The 21,597-nt window shown below is 35.8% G+C and overlaps 1 protein-coding gene and 1 pseudogene across 2 annotated transcripts; one reads left to right on the top strand and one right to left on the bottom strand.

Annotated features, from left to right (window-relative positions):
- Window positions 1-3,961: 3,961 nt before the first annotated feature.
- On the bottom strand, window positions 3,962-6,523 carry LOC120146430 (COBRA-like protein 1). Of its 2 annotated transcripts, none has more exons than XM_039159991.1 (6): window positions 6,335-6,523; window positions 5,755-5,813; window positions 4,988-5,444; window positions 4,735-4,891; window positions 4,348-4,619; window positions 3,962-4,136 (listed from the first exon to the last, which is right to left on the bottom strand). In XM_039159991.1, exons 1-6 carry the CDS (start codon window positions 6,435-6,437, stop codon window positions 4,111-4,113), a joined length of 1,074 nt encoding a protein of 357 aa, XP_039015922.1. In that variant the 5' UTR covers window positions 6,438-6,523; the 3' UTR covers window positions 3,962-4,110. The 2 variants fall into 2 exon arrangements, with proteins under 2 accessions (XP_039015922.1, XP_039015921.1); XM_039159990.1 differs by lacking the exon at window positions 3,962-4,136 and adding an exon at window positions 4,147-4,190.
- A 3,107-nt stretch (window positions 6,524-9,630) lies between these two features.
- On the top strand, window positions 9,631-10,997 carry LOC120146450 (annotated as a pseudogene).
- Window positions 10,998-21,597: the final 10,600 nt, after the last annotated feature.

Raw genomic sequence — 21,597 nt, 5'->3', positions numbered from 1 at the left:
GCATAAGGGATAACAGATTTGATAGCCCTCTGCATTGCCCTATCCCCATCGGTTACAACAGAAATAGGTGATTTATTCATCATGGCTTCTAAAAAATTCTGTAGCACCCACTCGAAAGATTGAGACGTTTCGTCAGCGATTATGGCAGTGGCAAACACAATTGTGTTATAGTGATGATTGACACCAACAATAGGCATAATTGGTCGACCATACAAATTATCTTTGTACGTTGTGTCGAACGCAATTACATCACCGAAGCATGTGTAATCCGATCTCGATGTAGAATCCGACCAAATAAGATTATACAATGCCCCCGATTCGTCTACCGAGTATGTCATAAAAAACCCGGGATCATCATGTTTCTTATAATCAAAGTAGGCAATAAGCGCATTCACATCCCCATCGACGATTTCCTTTGCTTTACCTCTTTGAAGTGCATTGTAGAGGTCTTTATGTGTAAATCCAACATTATGATAGCCCCCTGCCTGCTGCGTTAAATAGTTCATTACTTGTGACGTGCCAACACCGACCTCTTTCAATGTTGTTGCCTCATCGATATCAGCCTTACTTACAGCTCGATTAGAACGCATAAATGGTGTCATAGCAGATGTGCACAATGCATGATTATGTTTCTGATCAGACTTACTTATAACCCACTGATCGTTTGTATTTGTTGCTGTAACTACGACTCTAGCCTTACATCCTGTTCTTGTGACTGGCGTATGAGCACGTTGACGATCAACAGTATTGACTTTTGATACTCGAAACCCTTCTTTGGAACAACAAAATTCTTGTGTCTTCACATTCCCTTCCACGTCAAGCCGTGTTGTTCCCTTACGTGCACTAAACCCATGTTCCCGTGCGAATCCCTTGTAAAAGTGCCAAGCTTGATCACGTGAACAGAAGAGCTGACCAACCAATCTGTCAGATTCATCAACATTATGTACTTCATGGCATTCCTCGGTTGGCTTAACATTGTCTACATCAGTATTATCCATGGCAAAAATTTTGTTGTGCAAGTTCAGTGCTCCAGGAGTTGATGGATATGTAAACGAAGGTTCATTTTGAACATGTTTCTGTCGTGCTGCTTTCAATAGGATGTGGCATTGGTAGTGGTAGTTAAAGGGTGGGTACAACATTAAATTCGCAGTACATATTTAGGTATGTACAATAACTACAAGTATATTATCATTTTAAATTCGCAGTGCACTGTTAAAAAATTGAAACATAAATTACATAAGTTTTAAAAAAGTATCGATCCTTTTTATAAAAAGTATGGACACTTTCAATATAATAGGTAAACATATGATGTAATAGGTAGCCCTTATATAATGTAATAGGTATCGTTTATATAATGTAATAGGTAGTGGTTATATTGTAAAGTGTCTATCCTTTTTATAAAAGTGTCCATACTTTTTTCACTGTGGAAAACATTAATTTAAGGTTATCTTTTGAGTGAGTTTTAAGATATTAATTTAGTAATTATAGGCGTCTAATGATTTATTTTTTACGTTACGGTATATTATTATTAAATTAAAAATTCTAAATAATATTTTATAAAATATAAAAACAATCAAATAATTTTTTGTGCAAATGAAATTATTAAATCAATATTGTAGGTGGAAAACATGAAACACTGTTAAAAAAATTGAAACATAAATTACATAACTTTTAAAAAAAGTATCGATCCTTTTTATAAAAAGTATGGACACTTTCAATATAATAGGTAAACATATGATGTAATAGGTAGCCCTTATATAATGTAATAGGTATCGTTTATATAATGTAATAGGTAGTGGTTATATTGTAAAGTGTCTATCCTTTTTATAAAAGTGTCCATACTTTTTTCACTGTGGAAAACATTAATTTAAGGTTATCTTTTGAGTGAGTTTTAAGATATTAATTTAGTAATTATAGGCGTATAATGATTTATTTTTTACGTTACGATATATATTATTATTAAATTAAAAATTCTAAATATTATTTTATAAAATATCAAAACAATCAAATAATTTTTTGTGCAAATGAAATTATTAAATCAAATAATTCAAATTGAAAATTAAACAACAAATCAATTAAACATTGTTGTGGGTACATTAATTGAACATTGTTATGGGTACATTATTTGGATTAATTTCGTTGAGATGGGTTATGTATAACAAAACAATCTATCTCGCATGTGAGTACTTTATTCCAACCATGTGACAAGTGTGACAACTCCATCAACTCACAACTCAGCTTTGAACTCAATCAATATTGTCTTTTAGCTTGATGGTTCATAAAGCATGTTACTTGAACAGTATGAATCAATTATGCAATTTTCATGTTCAATTTAACAATGCATTTCAAATTCATTTCATATGTAATTGGAGTTTGAATTTAAATTTCAATTTGAGTTTGAATTTCAATATATATTTCGGCTCCACTATAAATATTAGCCCAAGCCAATATGCATGTTATCATTGATTATTCCTAATTTCCATTGTTTTTTTCCAACGTATAAACGCGAGGGAAATCCCGACCATTTTATTTTTTGGTCAACTTTAAAGCGTCAGAGACGTTTCGGGCGTATGATCTGGGTGGTATACAAGAAATGTAACAAATAGCAACTAAAATCATAAGTTGAGTACCACCCAAATCATAAGTCTGAAATACTTCCGATGCTCATCAAAATCCAAAGCTCATATGGTGCCAAGCAAAAGGAAATCAAAATCCAAATCTCATATGATGCCAAGCAAAAGGAAATCAAAATCTACAACTTGAGTTTGAACATTGATATGATATGTTCAGTTGTTATCATGTTGGGATTTTCTCGTTTTTGATTGCTTGGATAGTTGTTCTCTTGCTTCTTCAAGTGTTCTTAAGGTTATCCTTTGAGTGAGTTTTAAGATATTAATTTAGTAATTATAGGCGTCTAATGATTTATTTCTTACGTTACGATATATATTATTATTAAATTAAAAATTCTAAATATTATTTTATAAAATATAAAAACAATCAAATAATTTTTTGTGCAAATGAAATTATTAAATCAATATTGTAGGTGGAAAACATGAAACACTGTTAAAAAAATTGAAACATAAATTACATAACTTTTAAAAAAAGTATCGATCCTTTTTATAAAAAGTATGGACACTTTCAATATAATAGGTAAACATATGATGTAATAGGTAGCCCTTATATAATGTAATAGGTATCGTTTATATAATGTAATAGGTAGTGGTTATATTGTAAAGTGTCTATCCTTTTTATAAAAGTGTCCATACTTTTTTCACTGTGAAAAACATTAATTTAAGGTTATCTTTTGAGTGAGTTTTAAGATATTAATTTAGTAATTATAGGCGTCTAATGATTTATTTTTTACGTTACGATATATATTATTATTAAATTAAAAATTCTAAATATTATTTTATAAAATATCAAAACAATCAAATAATTTTTTGTGCAAATAAAATTATTAAATTAATATTGTAGGTAGAAAACATGAAACACTGTTAAAGTATCGATCCTTTTTATAAAAAGTATGGACACTTTCAATATAATATAATGTAATAGGTAAATTTGCAATGCTATCGGTATAAATATACCGGTTTACTTATAAAATAGGTAAATATAAGCGCTACCTATTACATTATATAAGCGCTACCTAGTATGTTATTGTACTTTATAATATTTCCGGTTAAATAATATAACATAACCGGTCTAAATTTTAACCGGTCACTTGTTTAACCGGTCACGCCGTATATTAGCCGTTTTTTAGGCGCCGCACCGCAGAACCACCCCACATTCACTAGCTTGAACGGCAACACAACCAGGAACTTCTCACCTTGCGTTCTAGAGGAGGATCGATTATGTCAAAAATTTCCGGCTTAAAAAACGCTAGGACATCATGCGTATCCGAATAAAAATGCAATTGCAGCCACAAGAGTAGTCAACAGACCAAGTGCGGAGACAGGCCGGTGGGAACTGGCGTTAGGCAACCAAGGATACGAGTCGGGAGGTGGCATAACACAATTATCGCCATTGAAGTAGATCCTTCTCGGGAAAGCCCAACCCTTCTCGAATGTAAAAGTTCCTTTATCCTTACGGAAAAGTAGCTCTGACTGCACGTTACCAAGCGGACCGGCTTGTATCATCTGTAGAGTAAACAAAAGTTACTCTCTAATCACCTTTCAAAATTATTGTGTTTCCTGTTTACATATAAGAGTTGCAGCTATGTATTACCACAAAAAGACATTGAGCAGAGCAGAATTCTATGTAAACGATCGTTTCACTCGTGACAAGATAAGATGCAAAAAGCACAAAACATAAGAAAAGAAAAAAGTGGCGAAGATCGAATGAACTTACTTATCGCTGTATATGGAGTTAAAGACTTGTAGTTGAAGCTGAAAATCTGAGTGAGATTGTTGAAGTTGGGGTGCTGCACAACTAAGTTCCACCGAGTATAATTCATATTGTAATTGAAATTAGTAATCGTGACCTTAACTCGCCAGTACTCCTTGTAGTTAAGCTTAACATGCCAATGAATTCGGACCGGACACATATGGCTTGTACATTGGACCAAAGGAGCCAAGTTATTCTTCCCTGGAACAACCGATGCTATATGCGGAGCTTTCGGACTGCACATTAAAAACAAAAAGCTCAAGGAAGCAATAAAGAATCGAGATGACAATCATCTCCAACACAAACATACTCCAAGCAATAATTATCATCTTTTTGGCAGAATGAACTTACTCTACACAGCTCCCCGGCTGAGAAGCATTTTGACAGCCGCAAGCACTATGAGGGCAAGGTACTATGGTTTCGTTATAGAAGGATGAGAGAGACACACAACAACTAGGTGTTTTCTGAGCTAGAAATTGCGAATACGTGCATGTAACATTCCATGTCACTGTCATGAAGCAGTGTCGATTACAACCATCTAGCATTCTATATGAAAGAAAATGAATAACTACATAGCATTCTAGATCTGAATCAAATAACTTACTCAAAGCTTGCGTGACTCTTCTTTTGTCTGCGGTAACAAATTTACTGGGTTTAACAATTTTTGCTGGTCCACATGTATAACCGGGCCCTTGTGCCTTCAGAGTGAAGTTCCTAGGAACTCTAACCGTCTTATTTGTGGTTCCGGCCTGACCAACACTCACCTGGAATGAGCTAGCTGCAGTGGCTGGATCTTGCACCCACGAGTTTAGCACTCCCCCTTTACAGCAGTTTGCAGTCTGCTGATTGTAAGGCGTTCCTGGCAATAGATCCACAACTGTTGGATCCTTCTTACAGCAATGTGGAACATTCCCTTTGAATTTAGAACAATCCCCTTGTTCGGTTGTTTGCCCTCCCATCATGCTCCAAATCACCTCCTTCTTAGCCCTTTTCCAACCTAATGTCCACCCTGGTGCTTGGATATGCCGGTATTGCTGGAAGTTATAGATTGTGACAACCGCCTGCTCATTATACCGAGAATTTAATCACAATTTTCAGCCAACGGACAAGAGATGAAACATACTTGAGCCAAAATGATACCTATTCTCCAAACCATCGTTTCGTCATTGTCAAATCTTAAACAAAGCCTAGATTTTAGTTCTCCCTATTGAATGATTTTCGGTTTAGCAAATCATTCGTCACCCGAACCAAGCAATTATAGCCTTATAGGGTTCAACCTTCCCACACTAGATAGTTAAATCATCAAATTCTAACTTCTTGCATACACAAAGCTATGCATGCATAAGTAATAAGAGATGGAAGAACACTTACAACATAGCCATCAGCGGTCCAACTCATGATATCCCATTTGATTGTGATATTTCCATCTTCTGAAAATGAGTTAAAAGGGAGAATTACAACACATATATATACATTTCCAATACCTAAACCATCCATTAGGATAAAGATATACACTAGGAAACGAAGCAAAGAAACCAGTATCAGATCATCACCAGACAGAAATAGCAAAAACAAGTCCGAAAGTTGATATTTAGACTATCAATTACTCAATCTCATCATTAACTGCTGATCTTTCCCTAAACCCTCCTAGCTAAAGAATATCATTATCACAAGCTGACAAAGCAAACCTCTCTGAACAAGAGGAAAAGACAAGGTTTTGATAGAAAACCCATAGCTTAATATGGAAATATGATATACAGAGCTAAATCCCAGACAAAACCCATTTCCATAAACATGCAAAATAGACTCAAAAACCATAGAAGAAAGAGATTTCACATGATTAAAGAAACCCCATTTACCACATTCATTAAAGATTCAAAACACCATACAGGAAAGAAATATTCCAACTTCCCAAACATTTTAAACAAAGAAAGAGGAAGATTCTACAAACCTGTTGAGGTGAAAATTGAGAATGAGAACAAAAACAGAAGCAAGGCGCTGAAAGAACTTAGCTTGAAGAAAGATCTAGCAATGAACAAGAAAAGATTAGCCATTGCTTTAGGACTTCGAGAGCTTTTTTTTTTTGTTAGACTTTGGTTCAAGGTTTATGAGACGGGGAAGACCCAGATAAAGAAAGGGACAGCAAAAAAAACGGAGATGAGTAGCTGTTTTGCCCAAACGGGACATGACACGAGTCTAATCTTTGAGTTTAAGTGGTGGGACACTTTAATCCCACTGCAAAACGCTTACTTTCTTTAATTAAAATAAATTTGATATGTTTAACCATTGATTTAACATTAACAAGAATAGAATAACAATTAAAGGGAAAAAATGGCGTACCAAACACGATCCGTGAAGAAAAAGGAAGTGGAAGGAAAACGCGGTGCATGGATTATAATTGTCAATGAATGGATATTTGCTTGATTAAGACAAAAGTAGATGGATGCATTACAGTTGTTTATGATTGTGAGATAATAAACAACAGCTTGTGGTATGTTCTAGAGAAACCATCTATGTGAATGGAGTTCGACTTCCAGGTGCTTGCTTTTGATAAATGGCGTTGGTGCCACGCAATATGCTTGGTCACATGGAGATAAAGTGATTTTTTATTATAAATGGATAAACAAACCGATTAAATTATAACTTATTTGCAAAGTTATAGAAAAGAAAAAATTACATCTTAGGTTTGTAGCTTATTCATCCACTCATGTTCCCTGTTTCTTACATAACATGTCATGTTATTATGAATCCAACATCTGATTTTCCTGGTTTTATTCTGTACCTATTATAAGATACAAAAGGCTGAGATTTGCAGATTATCAGAAGAAAGAAGAAGCAAAAATTTAATCTTTGACTTTAACTGAATTTAGCTTCTAAGTGGTTTTCCAATACAGCAGAGAAGTAAAGCTCGCCCTCCAATCTAACGGTCTTTGGAACAATTTTCCACAGTAACTTTTTGTAGCAGCCTGGAAAATTCATCCAAATAGATCTTCAAATCATCTCTTTTGCAGAAGAATCTATCCACCCAAAAAAGTCCTTGTGGTCGAAGAACACGATATAAATCGAAAAGGACAAACTGAAGATCTAATCTGATCCATCCATCCAAAAATAGGGTAGAGTGTATGATATCGAGTGTGTTATCGAAGAATGGCAGTCTTGAGCCGATTGATAAGTAGAGGGGGTAAGAGGCCTATGAGTGCAATCACTTCATTAAAGGGAGCCCCTAAGTTCAAGGTAGCCGATGCAATTGTTACATCCTTTCCTTCATTAGTGCATCAAATGTGCTGGTTGTGGGGCTGAAATCGTGTCCTATCCTGATCTCTCCTGGTTTCAATCTCAGAACTTCATCTATGGTGAATTCAGCTAAAGTTGATTCATTCGTTGAGATTACCCATATTCTTTTCGAAAGATTGAAGCAGTTTGAACATTTGGAGAAGCCTCGTCTGCTTAATTTTCATTCGAAACAAGACAGGAGTAATTTTAGCACTTATAACGACTCCATAAAATGTTGACGTAGGTTGGTTGAGACCAAAGGGATGAGTTTATGGGGAGTGGCTTAGTGAAACCTGGAGGTGTTTTCAAGAAGCATCGTCTTCTTGGCAATGGATCACAACCACTGGTTATGATCTTTTGAGCAACGTCCCAGTCATCAGGGTACATCCTATAGATCTTATAATCCATAAAGCGATCTACATTTGAGGACATGCTGGCACAAGTGAGTCTTATAAATGGACTAATTGCTTTCACCCTAAGGAAGTTTTTCTTCCCAATCAGCCTATTCAGTTTCAATGGAGCGTAGTTATGAATCTCACCTGAGTTAAAAGGATGAGTATCTGATCCTTGTTCGATTTCACTTTCTCCATGGTCACTTAAGTCTTCATCTACAACGCTAACTTCGTTCATAACGGAAGAACTGCTATAATAGGAACCTGATAAGGATTCTGCAAACTTGTCCAAAGATACAACAATATGTATAAGTTGATTAGCAAACGACGCTATTGCTTTAGATTATGCACTTGCACCACGAAGCTGCTCTAGAAGAACTCCGACTTTTGTCTTCAAATCAGCGATTTGATGTCACGAACGGAGTAGAAGAGGTGAGACTCAATGATAAAAGGGGGAAAAATAAGAAATCAAGGGTTAGGGATTGTGTCAGAAGAATTGGAAAATTTTACTTACCATGCACGTATGGAGACCAAAAGTAATTACAAGGGGACTAGCATGGATCAGGTGGATTGTGAACATGCCCAAAATGAGAAGTCTAATATCAGCAATGAACATTGAGGTTGTTAGCCAAGGACAACAACTGGCAAATCCATGAATTCAATACTATTGTAAACAAATAAAACCATGTACTGCTGAGGAATTTTCCTTATGATTGATATGAATGAAATCTCAGTTTTCTTGAATCCCTTATATTCTCTTCTTTAATCTCCATTTTCCCTATTTTCTTCGATTACTCTTCCTTTATTTTCTTCAATTACTCTTCTTCTATGGCAGGGTCATAACAAATTGGTATCCAGATCCACAACTCCTGACAATGCAATGGTTGAATCCTCTGCTCTTTTTGCGATTCAAAAACAGATTAAAGACTTAAAAAAATTGATGAAGCAAAATCAGTACCTAGAGACAAGAATTGCAAGGAATAAGGGCTGTTTGGAGTAGATTCTAAGGGACTTGACAGGAAGGACAAATGATTAAGAACCACTAAGCCCTGAAATTGAGCAAATTCATAGAGAGAAAAAATGGGCCAGCTTTCACTTGGTGAGTCTTATTCTTCACTCCTAAAAAATATTATCATTGACAATAGAAGAAACATGTGATGTTTCACAAGTGTTCGATAAAATGTCAGCAAGAGTATATCATGTTGTATTCCCATCCATCACCGGTTCCATAAAGGTTGATTCACGGCTGCAGCAGAAACCACAGAAGATGACAAGGCTACTATGAGGGCTGAGTTAAATTTTGAATAGGGACATCAACTTCAAAATCAAGTGAAGATTCCAAATGCATTAAGAAAGAGAATCACCCTTTATTATGATACGGGATGGAGGGTAGACCATTATCAATTGAGGAATATTGAAGATGCAAATGTGGAAGCCAAAATGGGAAATAATTGATGGCGAACTCTGAAACAGGGTTGGTTCAAAAAACTATCGATGCATGCTTTTACCAGCACTGTCTCAATTTGCAACCTACTCATTCCCAAGCACTTACCAAGCTGGGAACATATATATGGAATGGAACATGGTTGATGCTGCTTCTTTCTGTAAGGCTACATTGGATGTCACAACAAGGTTGTCTGCTCCATTCAACAACCTTGCAGTAATCTATAAGCAACAGGGAAACTATATGGAAAGTTATAAGCAGTCACTGCTTTTTCGACCCGATTTTCCTAAAGCTACTTTTAACCTCCTACATACATTACAGTGTGTGTGCAGTTGGGAGGAACACACTAAAATGTTTACTGATGTTGAAGGAATTATCTGAAGGCACATTACTATGTCAGTTCTTTCTAGTGTACAACCTTTCCATGCCATAACATGTCCTTTTGATCCAATGCTTACCCTTGATATAATCCTTAAATATGTTGCTCATTACTCCATGATTGCATCACATTTTGCTCTTCTTCCTTTCAATCATCCTGGACCAATTCGTATCAAGAGCAATGGTGGAAATGAGAGATTAAAGGTCGGAAGTGACTTTGGCAACCACCCATTGTCACACCTCATGGGATCAATATTTGGCATGCAAAAAAGAGATAATATTGAGATATTTTGCTATACCTTGAGTCCAAATGATGGTACTGAATGGAGACAGCGTATCCAGTCTGAAGCCGAGCATTTTATAGATGTCTCTGCCAGGTCATCAAATGTGATTGCCAAAATGATAAATGAGGATGGAGTACAAATCCTTATCAACCTAAATAATTATACCAAGGGTGCAAGGAATGAAATTTTTTCCATGTAGCCTGCACCTGTACAGGAAAATAGTGATGTGTTGGATCCAACGTGTCAGTACAAGCGATCTAATTATGGTCTTCCAGAAGATTAATTTATTTTTGCATGATTCAACCAATTGTATCAAATGTATCCTGAAATCTTTAACACTTGGTGTAATACTCTCAAGGGCGTACCAAATAGAACACTTTGGCTCCTTAGATTTCCAACTGTTGGAGAAATGAGACTGCGAGCATATGCTGCTGTACAAGTACAACAAGACCAAATTATTTCCACTAATGTGACCATGAAACAAGAACATATTAGGCACAATGCTTTAGCTTATCTATGTCTTGTCACACCTTTATAAAATGCACATACTACCGGCACAAATGTGTTATGGGCTGACTTACCTATGGTGACTCTGTCTCTAAAATTTAGGCTACAAGGGTTGCTGGATCACTTTGTCTAGCTACTGGTTTGGGGAAGGATATGATTGAGCATAGTATGAAGGAACACGAAGAAATGGTTGTTGAATTCACATTAAATAGACCAAAGTTCCAATCTCTCACCAACAAGCTCAAGGAAGTTCGCATGACATGGTCGCTTTTCGACATAACACGCTAGGTGCAAAATCTAGAGAGAGTATACTTTACAACGATTTGGATATTTTAAGCTTACTATATTGAGATTTTAAGCTTACCATATTATGTCAAAACTCCTATTTGATAATGATGGCCAGGAATTCGGAGATTTTAAGCTTACCATATTGCGAATTTTGGGAACTTATGGCTTTGAAAGAAGAATTTTGAATACTGCCAAATCTTTGATCGAGGATGTCACATTTAACACTATGAGCCTAATGATGACGGTAGCTTCTCATAGATATGCCCCTCAAAAATTACAGTGTTGCATATGCAACAACCTTTTCACCAAAAATTCTTCTAGCTTATGTATCCGGATTTTCTGTTGTGATCACGAAAATCATCTTCAATGCGAGCTTATGAAAAATGAGTAATCAACCAAGGGCTTTCCATATGGATGCCTTGTCTGTTTGTCCAAGAAAAAACACAAAGATATAGACACAAATCTGCTCTTACAGAGAATGGTTTAGTTGGTTCATTGCACTTAAGACAACCACCAGCACAAGGATCATCTTAAGGAGAGGGAAATGCCATCAGTATAAGGGAAGTCAACATTGAAGACAACAGAGATGAAGTAAGAATAAAAGATCATGAACTATTGTAGTTGTTAGCTTCAACCATAAGAAGGAAAAATCGTGGGTAGTCTATAGTTCACTTAATTCTTAAACCCAAGGAAAACATGAATCAAATGTTAAAGGCATAGGGTGTGAAGGCACAAAGTAGAATGGAAATTTATAAAAATTTGAAGGTCGGGGGGCAAGTTTACTTGAAATTATAGTCTTACATCAAACCTCACTTGCTCTTCGAAAGGGATCAAAACTGGCAAAAAGGTTCTATGGTGCTATGGTTCTTTACAAACGTAGAGAGCAGAAGAATTCAGATGCAATGGATGAAATTAGGACTGGAAAACGTCACTGTAGTAAATTATATTGTACTTCTAACATAATTCTCATCTTTTGATCCTTAGGGACAAGGATCATTCGTGGGGAGGGTATTGTCACGAAAAGAGTAGAAGAGGTAAGACTCGATGATAAAAAAAAGAAAAATAAGAAATCAAGGGTTAGTGATTGTGTTGGAAGAATTGAAAAATTTTACTTACCTTGCACGTGTGGAGACCAAAAATAATTACAAGGGGACTAACATGGATCAGGTGGATTGTGAACATGCCCAGAATGAGAAGTCAAATATCAACAATGAAGTCGAGGTTGTTAGCCAAGGACAACAGCTGACAAATCCATGGATTCAGTACCATTATAAACAAATAAAATCATATACTGTTGAGGCATTTTCTTTATGATTGAAATGAATGAAATCTCAATTTTCTTGAATCCCTTATCTTCTCTTTTATAATCTCTATTTCCTCTATTTTCTTCGATTACTCTTCCTCTATTTTCTTTGATTACTCTTCTTCTCTTGTAAGGTCATAACATTTGATTCCCAAGAGAATGAGGCAAGACGAATCAGACTTGGTAGATACCAGCCTTGGAAGTGGTGGTTTTAAACATAAAATGGGTGTAGAAGATGTTGGTGCTTAGGATTGTAACTGTTGGGATGCTTGCAAGCAAGCACAAACACAACATCACAGGAAGGCCAACATGCTGCCATTTCCGAGATTTAAACACATTCAGTTTCTGCATTTCTCGGTTGGGTTTGTGCAATGTTTGGGGAGCTACCAAACCATTTAATTTTTCATCAGATCCTAAGAGCTATTGAGTATTTACTTGATTGGGTACTTTGGATTTTTAGGTTGAGTTTCCCTAGATGTTTGACTTAAGAATTCTACTTTTTTCTCCTTAGATGGGGACAAATTGGAATTTTCATCTTTGATAATCTCAAACTAGTGAACATTTGTTTTCGTTAATGGCTTAAGAGGTGTCTAATTGCAGTTGAAGTAATGATATGTGTACTTGAGAGCGCTTTAAAGGCCTCGTCAATAAAAATAAACTGAAATAGCTTGCTATGAAAGAATATAAAAAAGAAAAGGATGTGAAACACCTCACATGAATGACATTCAGTTATGCTCTTGGTTCTTTGTCATTTTCATCATCCTCATCATCATCATCATGACTATCATTTTTGTTGTCATCTTGATCATCATTTCGTCATCATCACTACCATCATTTTGTTGTCATCTTGATCATCATTTTCATCGTCATGGTTACTAATGCAATCCTTCTTAGATTCGTATTGATCATCATGATTCATGTCATCTTTTCTACCTAGCTTGTCATATTCCGCAAGTGATGTAGATGGAAAAAATTTCACGTACCCTACTGTAGACACCCGTTTTTGTCCGGGTTTTTTTTCGTTATTTTATTATTATTATTATTATTATCGTTATCTTATTATTTTATTATTATTTATTATTACAATTTTTTTTTGCAGGCCAAAGCCCATTACAACCGGCCCAAACAGGACCCAACATTGCTAGGGTTTCACCCTATCTCACCAACCCATCAGATTAGGGTTTCAAACCCTAAAACAGATTAGGGTTTCAAACCCTAAAACAAATTAGGGTTTTAACCCTAATCCCCTAATGACAGCCGCCGACCTAACTCATCAGCAAGCCAGCCAGCCGCCTCTGGCTATTTAGCTTCCCCAGCCTTGCGTGGTCTTCACCGGTCACTCCCGAGCCGAATGAGCCGCCGCTGGTGAGTTCTCGAGCCACCGCCAATCTCTCCAGTTCATCCGTCATCCACAGTGACCCTCAACAGTGAGATAGCAGAGAAATCAATTAAAAATTGGAAAAATCCAAGCAAATCTATTCAAATCCAAGAGATGACAGCATGAGTATAGGGATATCATTCCCTACGAACTCAACCATCCATCAGTTAGAAGATATCAACACATGCATCAATAAAGAAGAAAAAAACCGAAGAAAAGAGGAGGGGGGATTGGAACCACAACAAAAAAAAAAAGAAAGAAAAAAGAGGAGTAGGAGAGGATAATACCTTCATCGGAGGAGTGCCGGAAAGCCAAGTGGTCGCCGGAGTTCAAAGCTTTCGAGAGGTATAATCTTGGATCTAGGGTTGCTAGGTGGTTTTGAGAGGAAAATGGTTTAGGTTTCTGGTAAAGGAGGGTGAGGGGATGCTTTTGGGATCACCTGGTCCCTCCGGCCGCCGCGCCAGCAGCCGTGCGTCGCTGCTTGCTACCGCAAGCTCAGCCGGGTCCCTCTCTCCGATGAGAGGAGTTTAAGAGATTTTTGAATCTCTCTCTCCTCTCTATTTGGATAAGAGATGAGAAATGGGGATGAATGGGTAAGCAGGCCCGATCTTGGGCTCATATTATTCAATCAAAAACGGCGCCGTTTCAGCAAGGGACCTTCAGCGTGTTTTTATCTTGTGGGGTAACTACACGTTTAGTCCCCCGCGCTTTGTAATATAATTATTAAGCCATATAATGAAGTTATATATTATTTGATTTCGAGCCTTTATTTTTCCTTCCTTACATTTTAGTCCTGCTATTACTTGTTATGCTATTCTGGTTATATGTGACTTTGGTCTCAATATTTATAATCATTTCAATTTAGTCACGGGTTTTTGTGTGTTGCTTATTTTTTGTGAACGTTCGAATTTGGATATGATATTTATGTATCTTACATTTTAGTCACTGATCATGTGTTGTTTTTTTTTATGTTCGAATTTGACAGCAATATTTGTAAATCAATCATTTTAGTCACTGGTAGCTTGTGTTGTGTATTTTTGTTGACATTTGAATCTAGTCATGGTATTTGTAAAGTTATTATTATGGTCACTGTTTTACATTTGGTTTATTTATGATTCGGCCTTCATGTTTGTGTTTATTTCATTTAAGTTTTTTTGTTATTTTATCTTTGGGTAAGTTCCTGCTAGTATCATAGTATTTTATTTTCTTATATTTCAGTCCTTAATTGAAATGTTGGGTATTTTACTTCGAACTTTAACTTTTCATTCTTATATTTTAGTCATTTTACACTGTTAATTGTTTTTAGTTAAATGTTTGATTTCACTTATTAATTTGTGATGTGTTTATTTTATTCCTTGCCGTTAGTTTTACTTTTTCATACTTTGATTTGCCAGGTTTGATGTTTGTTCATTTAGGCCTTAATATTAAATTATAATGTGTATGCTTGCTTGGTGTAAATATATTTATATTAGCGCATAGATCATGTTTACATCGATTAAATTATTTATTTATTTATTTATGTTTTCCATATGTATATAAATTGTATGTGCAAGGTGATTTATTTACTTTATTTTTCCTATTAAATTTCTAATTTGCAAATTGAATGATATTCGGGATTTATTTATTTTTTATGTATATAAGTGTTGTTAAGTGTATTTATGTGTATTTCGTGTGGAGCCCACCTTTGTGCCTTATATATGCATATATTTGCTTTTCTTCCATGATTTATATTCATATTAATTTATTTTGTGTCAGCACTTTATGTATCTCTCGTATTTGGTTAAACATTTCATAACTAATTCAAATAATTTTGAGAACACAAATTTGTAGAACGTGCATGGAAAGTATCGCTTGATCGAAGTGGTACAATCCGATATGACATTCGAACAAATGTGAACTTGAAATTAATTTGATTTTATTTTGTTAATCCATTTCATTTTAAATCGAACATTGCAATGAATGTCTCTAAATAATAATTTATTTCATTTCATGTAAGTTATTAATTTTCATTCTACGATGTATATTCGATCCTTTTTTATCAATTTATTTCATTGAATGCGAGTGCAAATAGTCGATTTTCATTTTTAGTCGATTCATATATTTATTAACGAGGGAATATTCTTTTATTGATAAGAAATAGTCGAGTTAGCTTTCTCGATGGAGGATTGCTAATTTCGAGATTTCTTTTCGAATTAAAGAATTTTCTCTAATTAATTGATTCGAAGCAAATTAATCAACGTTCGATAAATAGATCATATTTTAACTTATTATTCGATTTGTAATTTCCACTATTTTACGACAACATGTAAGCGACACAGTACCATTTTTGGGCGTTGTGGGGGTGCTTACCCTTCCCCACACGTAACCGACTCCCGAACCTGTTAAATTTGATTTCTGGTAAATGTAGACCATTTTAGTCTTAAAAAATGATTTTTCTTAAATTTCTTTTAAAAAGACGTTTTTAGGTATTCGACCTACCTAACCCAAAGGTCGATGGCGACTCTATTCAATTTAATCCAAAATACTCAATTTTTCAAAATAAAAGTCATAATCGTTTTTTAAAATAATATTTAATTTGTTTTACAAAAAAATGGTTATGACAGCTTGGCGACTCTGCTGGGGACTTTTTTTTAGAGAGTCAAGCTGTAGGTCGCTTACATATTGTCGTTGTAGTCGAATTTATGAGTTCGAGTCTTTAGTTAATCTATGATCCGTTTATTGAAGTTTTAATTGCTTCATTTTTTATTTGTCATACTAACATGTGATTTTTTTTATTTAAGATCGGTCCAAGTTTTTTGTCGTGTTTTTCTTTTCTGTTTTGAGTCAAAGGTAGGTACGTTCCTCCTCACACACATCACTCGCATTGGCATAACATAAGCTCTAGACACGAGCTTCGATCCAAATTAGTTGGGGTGAATGCTTTACTCTCGTAAGAATTTATTCTTCGTATGAGTTTTAGCAAATAACCCATGGGATACATACCTTATACCTTCGTAGGGATTTATTCCTCGTACGGGTATAAGACAGTGAATCCCCTCGAATTGAACTCGTTCCGTTTGAAACCTGTAATGGGTGAGGATCGAGGGTCTGGCAGTCCAAGGGGACACCGACATCGAGGACAATTCGAGTCACTTTGCTCCGTTAGAGCCGAAACCAAGCATATAGTGAACCGTCGAACGATCACCCTAGGTATAGTCGTACCGAACCTTTGTCCGTCAGTAGGTACCCAAAATAGGTGTACACGAAGGAGGAACGATTCTAAACCTTAAACCTTTTAAATTTGTAGAATATATTTTTCCGAATAAAGCATGCGAACTAGATACCATGCAGTTAGGACCAATTTCTGGAAAATAGATCATTTTGGGTAAATAGCATGTCCGGGTAGGATTGTTATTTAATTGAAAGCATGTTTGGGTAGATATCATGATGGGGTAGGTGTTATATCCATCTCTGAATTACATTTTTATTTGTATCAATTATTTTACATGTACTAACTTATTTTTCTCTTTTGTTTGTGTATACTAACTTATTTCTTCTCTTTTGTTTGTGTCATTTTGTCATTTGCATTGCATTGCATTGCATCATCATAATGCAAAAGTGTTGATCCGTAAGGGGATATTCGAGAGAAAATTTTCACAAGAAGAGATAAAAGTTTTCAACCAAGCAGTCGTGTACACAGACATGCACCGAAGGCTAAAAAGAAATGCACAGAGTACGAGAAGGAGACTTGCTCAAGACGATCGTGCAACGTTCGAGAATAAAATGATGAGCCACTGATCCGATGAGTGATCCAGCAGTCGATTTTTATCTACGATCGTTTCATCGCTATTTATCAAGGAGCGGCACACTGACTTCAGCATCGCCGGAGCATTAAAAGAGTCTGTTTACAAAACGCTTGAGGGGCATCATTTTCAAGGATGAAGATTCAAGATGAAGCAGCGATCCATTTCAGATTCAACATCTAAGAGAAGTCAAGTCTGTAAAGTGGACTGTCTTGTAATGTGAAAACTTTTATTTCTGGTGAAAATTGTTCTAAAATATTCATTGTTGGGATCAATATTTTTATCTGCATTTTCATCATTACATTTTGCACAACATTCATTTAAGCATTGTTACATGCTTTAATCATACCTTACGGGAAACTTTAAGGAAACACTTCTAACTGTGCAACTGCATTTACACAGTACTGAGAATGGATGCAAAATTCGAACAACTGAAGAAAGAGCTAGAAGAGAGTTTACAAAAGATGCAAGCTGAGTGGGAGGTTAAAATGGAGCTGATGCAAAAGACCACCATGGATCGTATCTTGCAAAACCAAAAGGACATAGTTGGCCAAATGGTAGCAAAAAATGGCTGAGCTTAACCAAGGAAAAGGCAGAGAGAAAATTTCCTTGACCCGTGAAACAGTTGAATGTGTGAAGGCACAGGCTAATTCACAACCACTTATCTCGTCCAACAGGATTCCTAGTCACCAAGCGACGAGAAGAGCCAAGAACGAGATCCCAGAGAATTTGAAACAGTGGTGCAGAGAGACATTTCAGGGAATGAGAGGACAAACCTCTCACAACGGGATGGATACAACAGAACTAGTACTAGTTCCCGACTTGGTGCTCCCGCCCAAATTCAAGAGGCCTGACTTTGAGCAGTACAGTGGAATCAGTTGCCCTAATGTTCATCTCACGATGTTTGTTCGAAGAATGACTGGGTACACAAACAATGATCAGATGTTGGTCCACTGCTTCCAAGCCAGTTTGATTGGACCCGCTTCTAGGTGGTATAATCAACTGAGTCATACTCAAGTCCGCTCCTGGAGGGATTTGGCTAGTGCTTTTTTGGGCCAATACAAGCACATGATTGATATGGCCCCCGATCGAACAATGCTTCAGAATATGAAGATGAAGAATTATGAGAGTTTCCGACAATATGCTCAATGATGGAGGGATGTCGCATCTCAAGTGCATCCACCAATGACTGAAAGAGAGTTCATCACTCTATTCATCAATACATTGAAGTCTCCATATATCGACTACATGATAGGGGTTGCCACTAAGAGTTTTTCTGACATTGTCATGTGTGGAGAAATGATCGAAAGAGCAGTCAAGAATGGCCAGATAGGAGGCACTAGTCATTCCGACAATGAGGAAAGAGATGATATTAACATTGAAGGATCTTATCTAGCTAATCTGGGGACCAAACCTCATAAGGCATTCTGTCGTATCAATCCAATCCCAATGACATATGAAGAATTGCTCCCAATGCTAGTTGAGAGGAACCTTGTGACTCCAGTTCAATCCAAACCAAGAGAGACCTCATATCCTGAAGGCCATGATATTAACGCCATATGCAGCTATCATGTTGGGAGCTCGGGGCATACCACCGAGAACTGCAAGACACTAAAGCACAAAATCCATAATATGTTTTATTCAGGGGTATCATAATACTAAGCCAGAGAAGTCATTGCATCAACCACTTGCATCCATAGAGATTGTTTTGTTTGAACTCGTTTTTGTTCTTTCTTCAATATTTGCTTAAATATTTTTAATCTTTGATGACTGAAATGAGGATACATTCTAAGGTTAAATAATTGAACAAATTTTAATCTTTAGTTCTTTGAATATCGAATGAATTACATATTCTTTTAATTCTTCAAGAATTATAGATTTTTGACATATGGCAAGATTAGACCTATTTCATTCTGTCTAAACCCAAAATAAAATCTCTCAATTTTTACCCGAAATAATTCCTGGTCACTACCAAAGAACCAATTTTTTAATACTCCCTATCTTTGAGACCTTGAAACATTCTTTGCGACCTTGAAGCATTGCATTTATCCTTTCGATACACAAAAATTCATACCTATACATTTTATTGAGAAAAAAACCACCATCTTCTTCTTAGACGTCAAACCAATTTTTTCTACCAATAAGACCTACAGACATTGAGTACAAGATGTTCAATTGAACATAAACCTTCCTACAAAGAAGACGCAGTGTGGGGCATCTCGCATCAATTTTCTGAAAACGAGCATGAGCAATTGAGACATGTTGAGAGCAAGAAGCGAAGAGAAAAAAATAGAATTCATTCAAAATAATTCTATCATGCATTAATTACTGTTTTCATTTAAATAAAAATTAATCCAGAAAATCTATCCCCTGGGGATACCTCTTCTGCAAGGACTTCTGTGTATGAGATGATGAACGGCTTTCTTTCTTTATCCCTTCACAAAAGGAGAAAATATATCCCTTGTGTCCCCATTTGAGCCTGAATGATATTTTCTTCTGATTCAACCCTAACCAAGGATCACCCTCCACACTGGGGGGCAAGTTGGAGGAAATCTGCGCATGAGTAAATACATTGATCCAGATGAGATACTGAAAGGTGAACCAAACATCAAGTTAAAAAATCAAAGCAAAAACAAAGAAAAATCAAATTGAGCAAACAGGATCGAAGGCATCAGAGTTAATTGATCCTTGGTTCAAATACCCTTAAAACACATGTTTGGGCCTTTTATCCCTTTCTTTCATAACCCTGAACCATGACCTACATTATGTGCCTTACAAGCCCTTCTAATCATACATGGATTTCTAAGCGGAAGAGACTATTCATTTCATCCCGTCCGTCAGGATTAATCTTTTATTTTCAAAAAAAAAAAAGTTTCTAAAATCTTTAATGCATGATAGAGAAAAATAACAAGGGGGTTAAAGACGTAAAATTCTGAGTAACGTCTTGAAACTAAAGGAGATTCGAGTTGAAACCTGAAAGGGCGGCTCGAATATGAAGGTTATTACATAGGAGACGATTGCTCAAATCCCTTGATGAGGCATCACACAACATGAATGAGAACATGAGAGTTGGGAGTCAGAGCACACTTCCAATAGCTGAGTACAGAAGCTACTCCATCAGATCAGAGAACATCAAATAAATGAGAACACTATACTGTTGACCAAAATAACCACTTGAGATTTTTATCCTTCCTTACTTAACCATCTCTCAAAGATAGCATTGATCTTGACACTTGTCAAATAGCTATAATTTATTGAAGGATTAAAAGAGTAATTAATTCTTGATATCCAATGAACTCTTGTTTATGATTTGTCAATTGTGAAACCTTAAAAGGGGCAATATTTTCATATCTTTTGATTAAACATTTTTCAAAATTATTTTAATTGATATTTCATACTTTTGAAAATAAAAGAAGAAGAAAAAATTTTCAAACAAGATAATCTCTGGAGGCATATCTTAGAATTCAACAAATATCTCACCGAAGCTCAGAATCGAAGCTGGGGCAAGAGAAAGTTAATTTTGGAAAAATTTGATGGGACAAACAAATGGTCTCAGGTCAAGGTTTGCAAGAGTACACCATGGTGGAAATACGGACAAGTTGAATCAATGATAGACTGCTCTCGCGATCATTCTCCTTCTAGATCGAGAAAAGTATATACATACATACACACACACATACATACATACATACATACATACATCCATGATACATAAAATTTGCATCAAACATTTATCATCATGTGTATTAAAGACATTTTTCTCCTCACTTGAGGACAAATTCAATAAAAGAAGATCAAATAAATTTCATCTTGACATCTATCATAACTTCCAAGATAGTTAGTCAAAATTGCATCATTCTGATCTTTTCAGGAAATTAGAGCTCGGAAATAACCAGGTGTTTCAACCTGAAAGAACAATGCAATCCACATATTTGGCTTCCTGAAGTCAACAATCAGATCTTCTGAAGATGTTTCCTCAACATGCAGGAATCAATAGATAAACTTTGAGCTATTGAGATTATTTTCTTTAAAAAAATAAAGTGTCGTCTCACTTGAGATAGTTTTCTTAAAAAACAAATTTTATTTTGTCTCGCTTGAGACAACATTCTCTTTAAAACAAATACGTCTCGCTTGAGACATTTTTCCACAAATTTGAGAATTTTAAAACAAGTGCGTCTCGCTTGA

The sequence above is a fragment of the Hibiscus syriacus genome, unplaced genomic scaffold (assembly GCF_006381635.1).
Source record: "Hibiscus syriacus cultivar Baekdansim isolate YM2019G1 unplaced genomic scaffold, ASM638163v2 tig00110926_pilon, whole genome shotgun sequence".
Lineage (NCBI taxonomy): Eukaryota > Viridiplantae > Streptophyta > Magnoliopsida > Malvales > Malvaceae > Hibiscus > Hibiscus syriacus.
This window is presented reverse-complemented; position numbering and strand designations above follow the sequence as displayed.

Bases quoted from the DNA above. Each gene is read 5' to 3' on its own strand.
- LOC120146430 (XM_039159990.1), bottom strand. From the start codon at position 6,437: ATGGCTAATCTTTTCTTGTTCATTGCTAGATCTTTCTTCAAGCTAAGT. The intron at 4,892-4,987 runs GTAAGTTATTTG...GCTTCATGACAG, and splicing joins AAGAGTCACGCAAGCTTTGA to TGACATGGAATGTTACATGC. The intron at 4,191-4,347 runs GTAAGTTCATTC...ATATGTAAACAG, and splicing joins AACTCCATATACAGCGATAA to GAAACACAATAATTTTGAAA.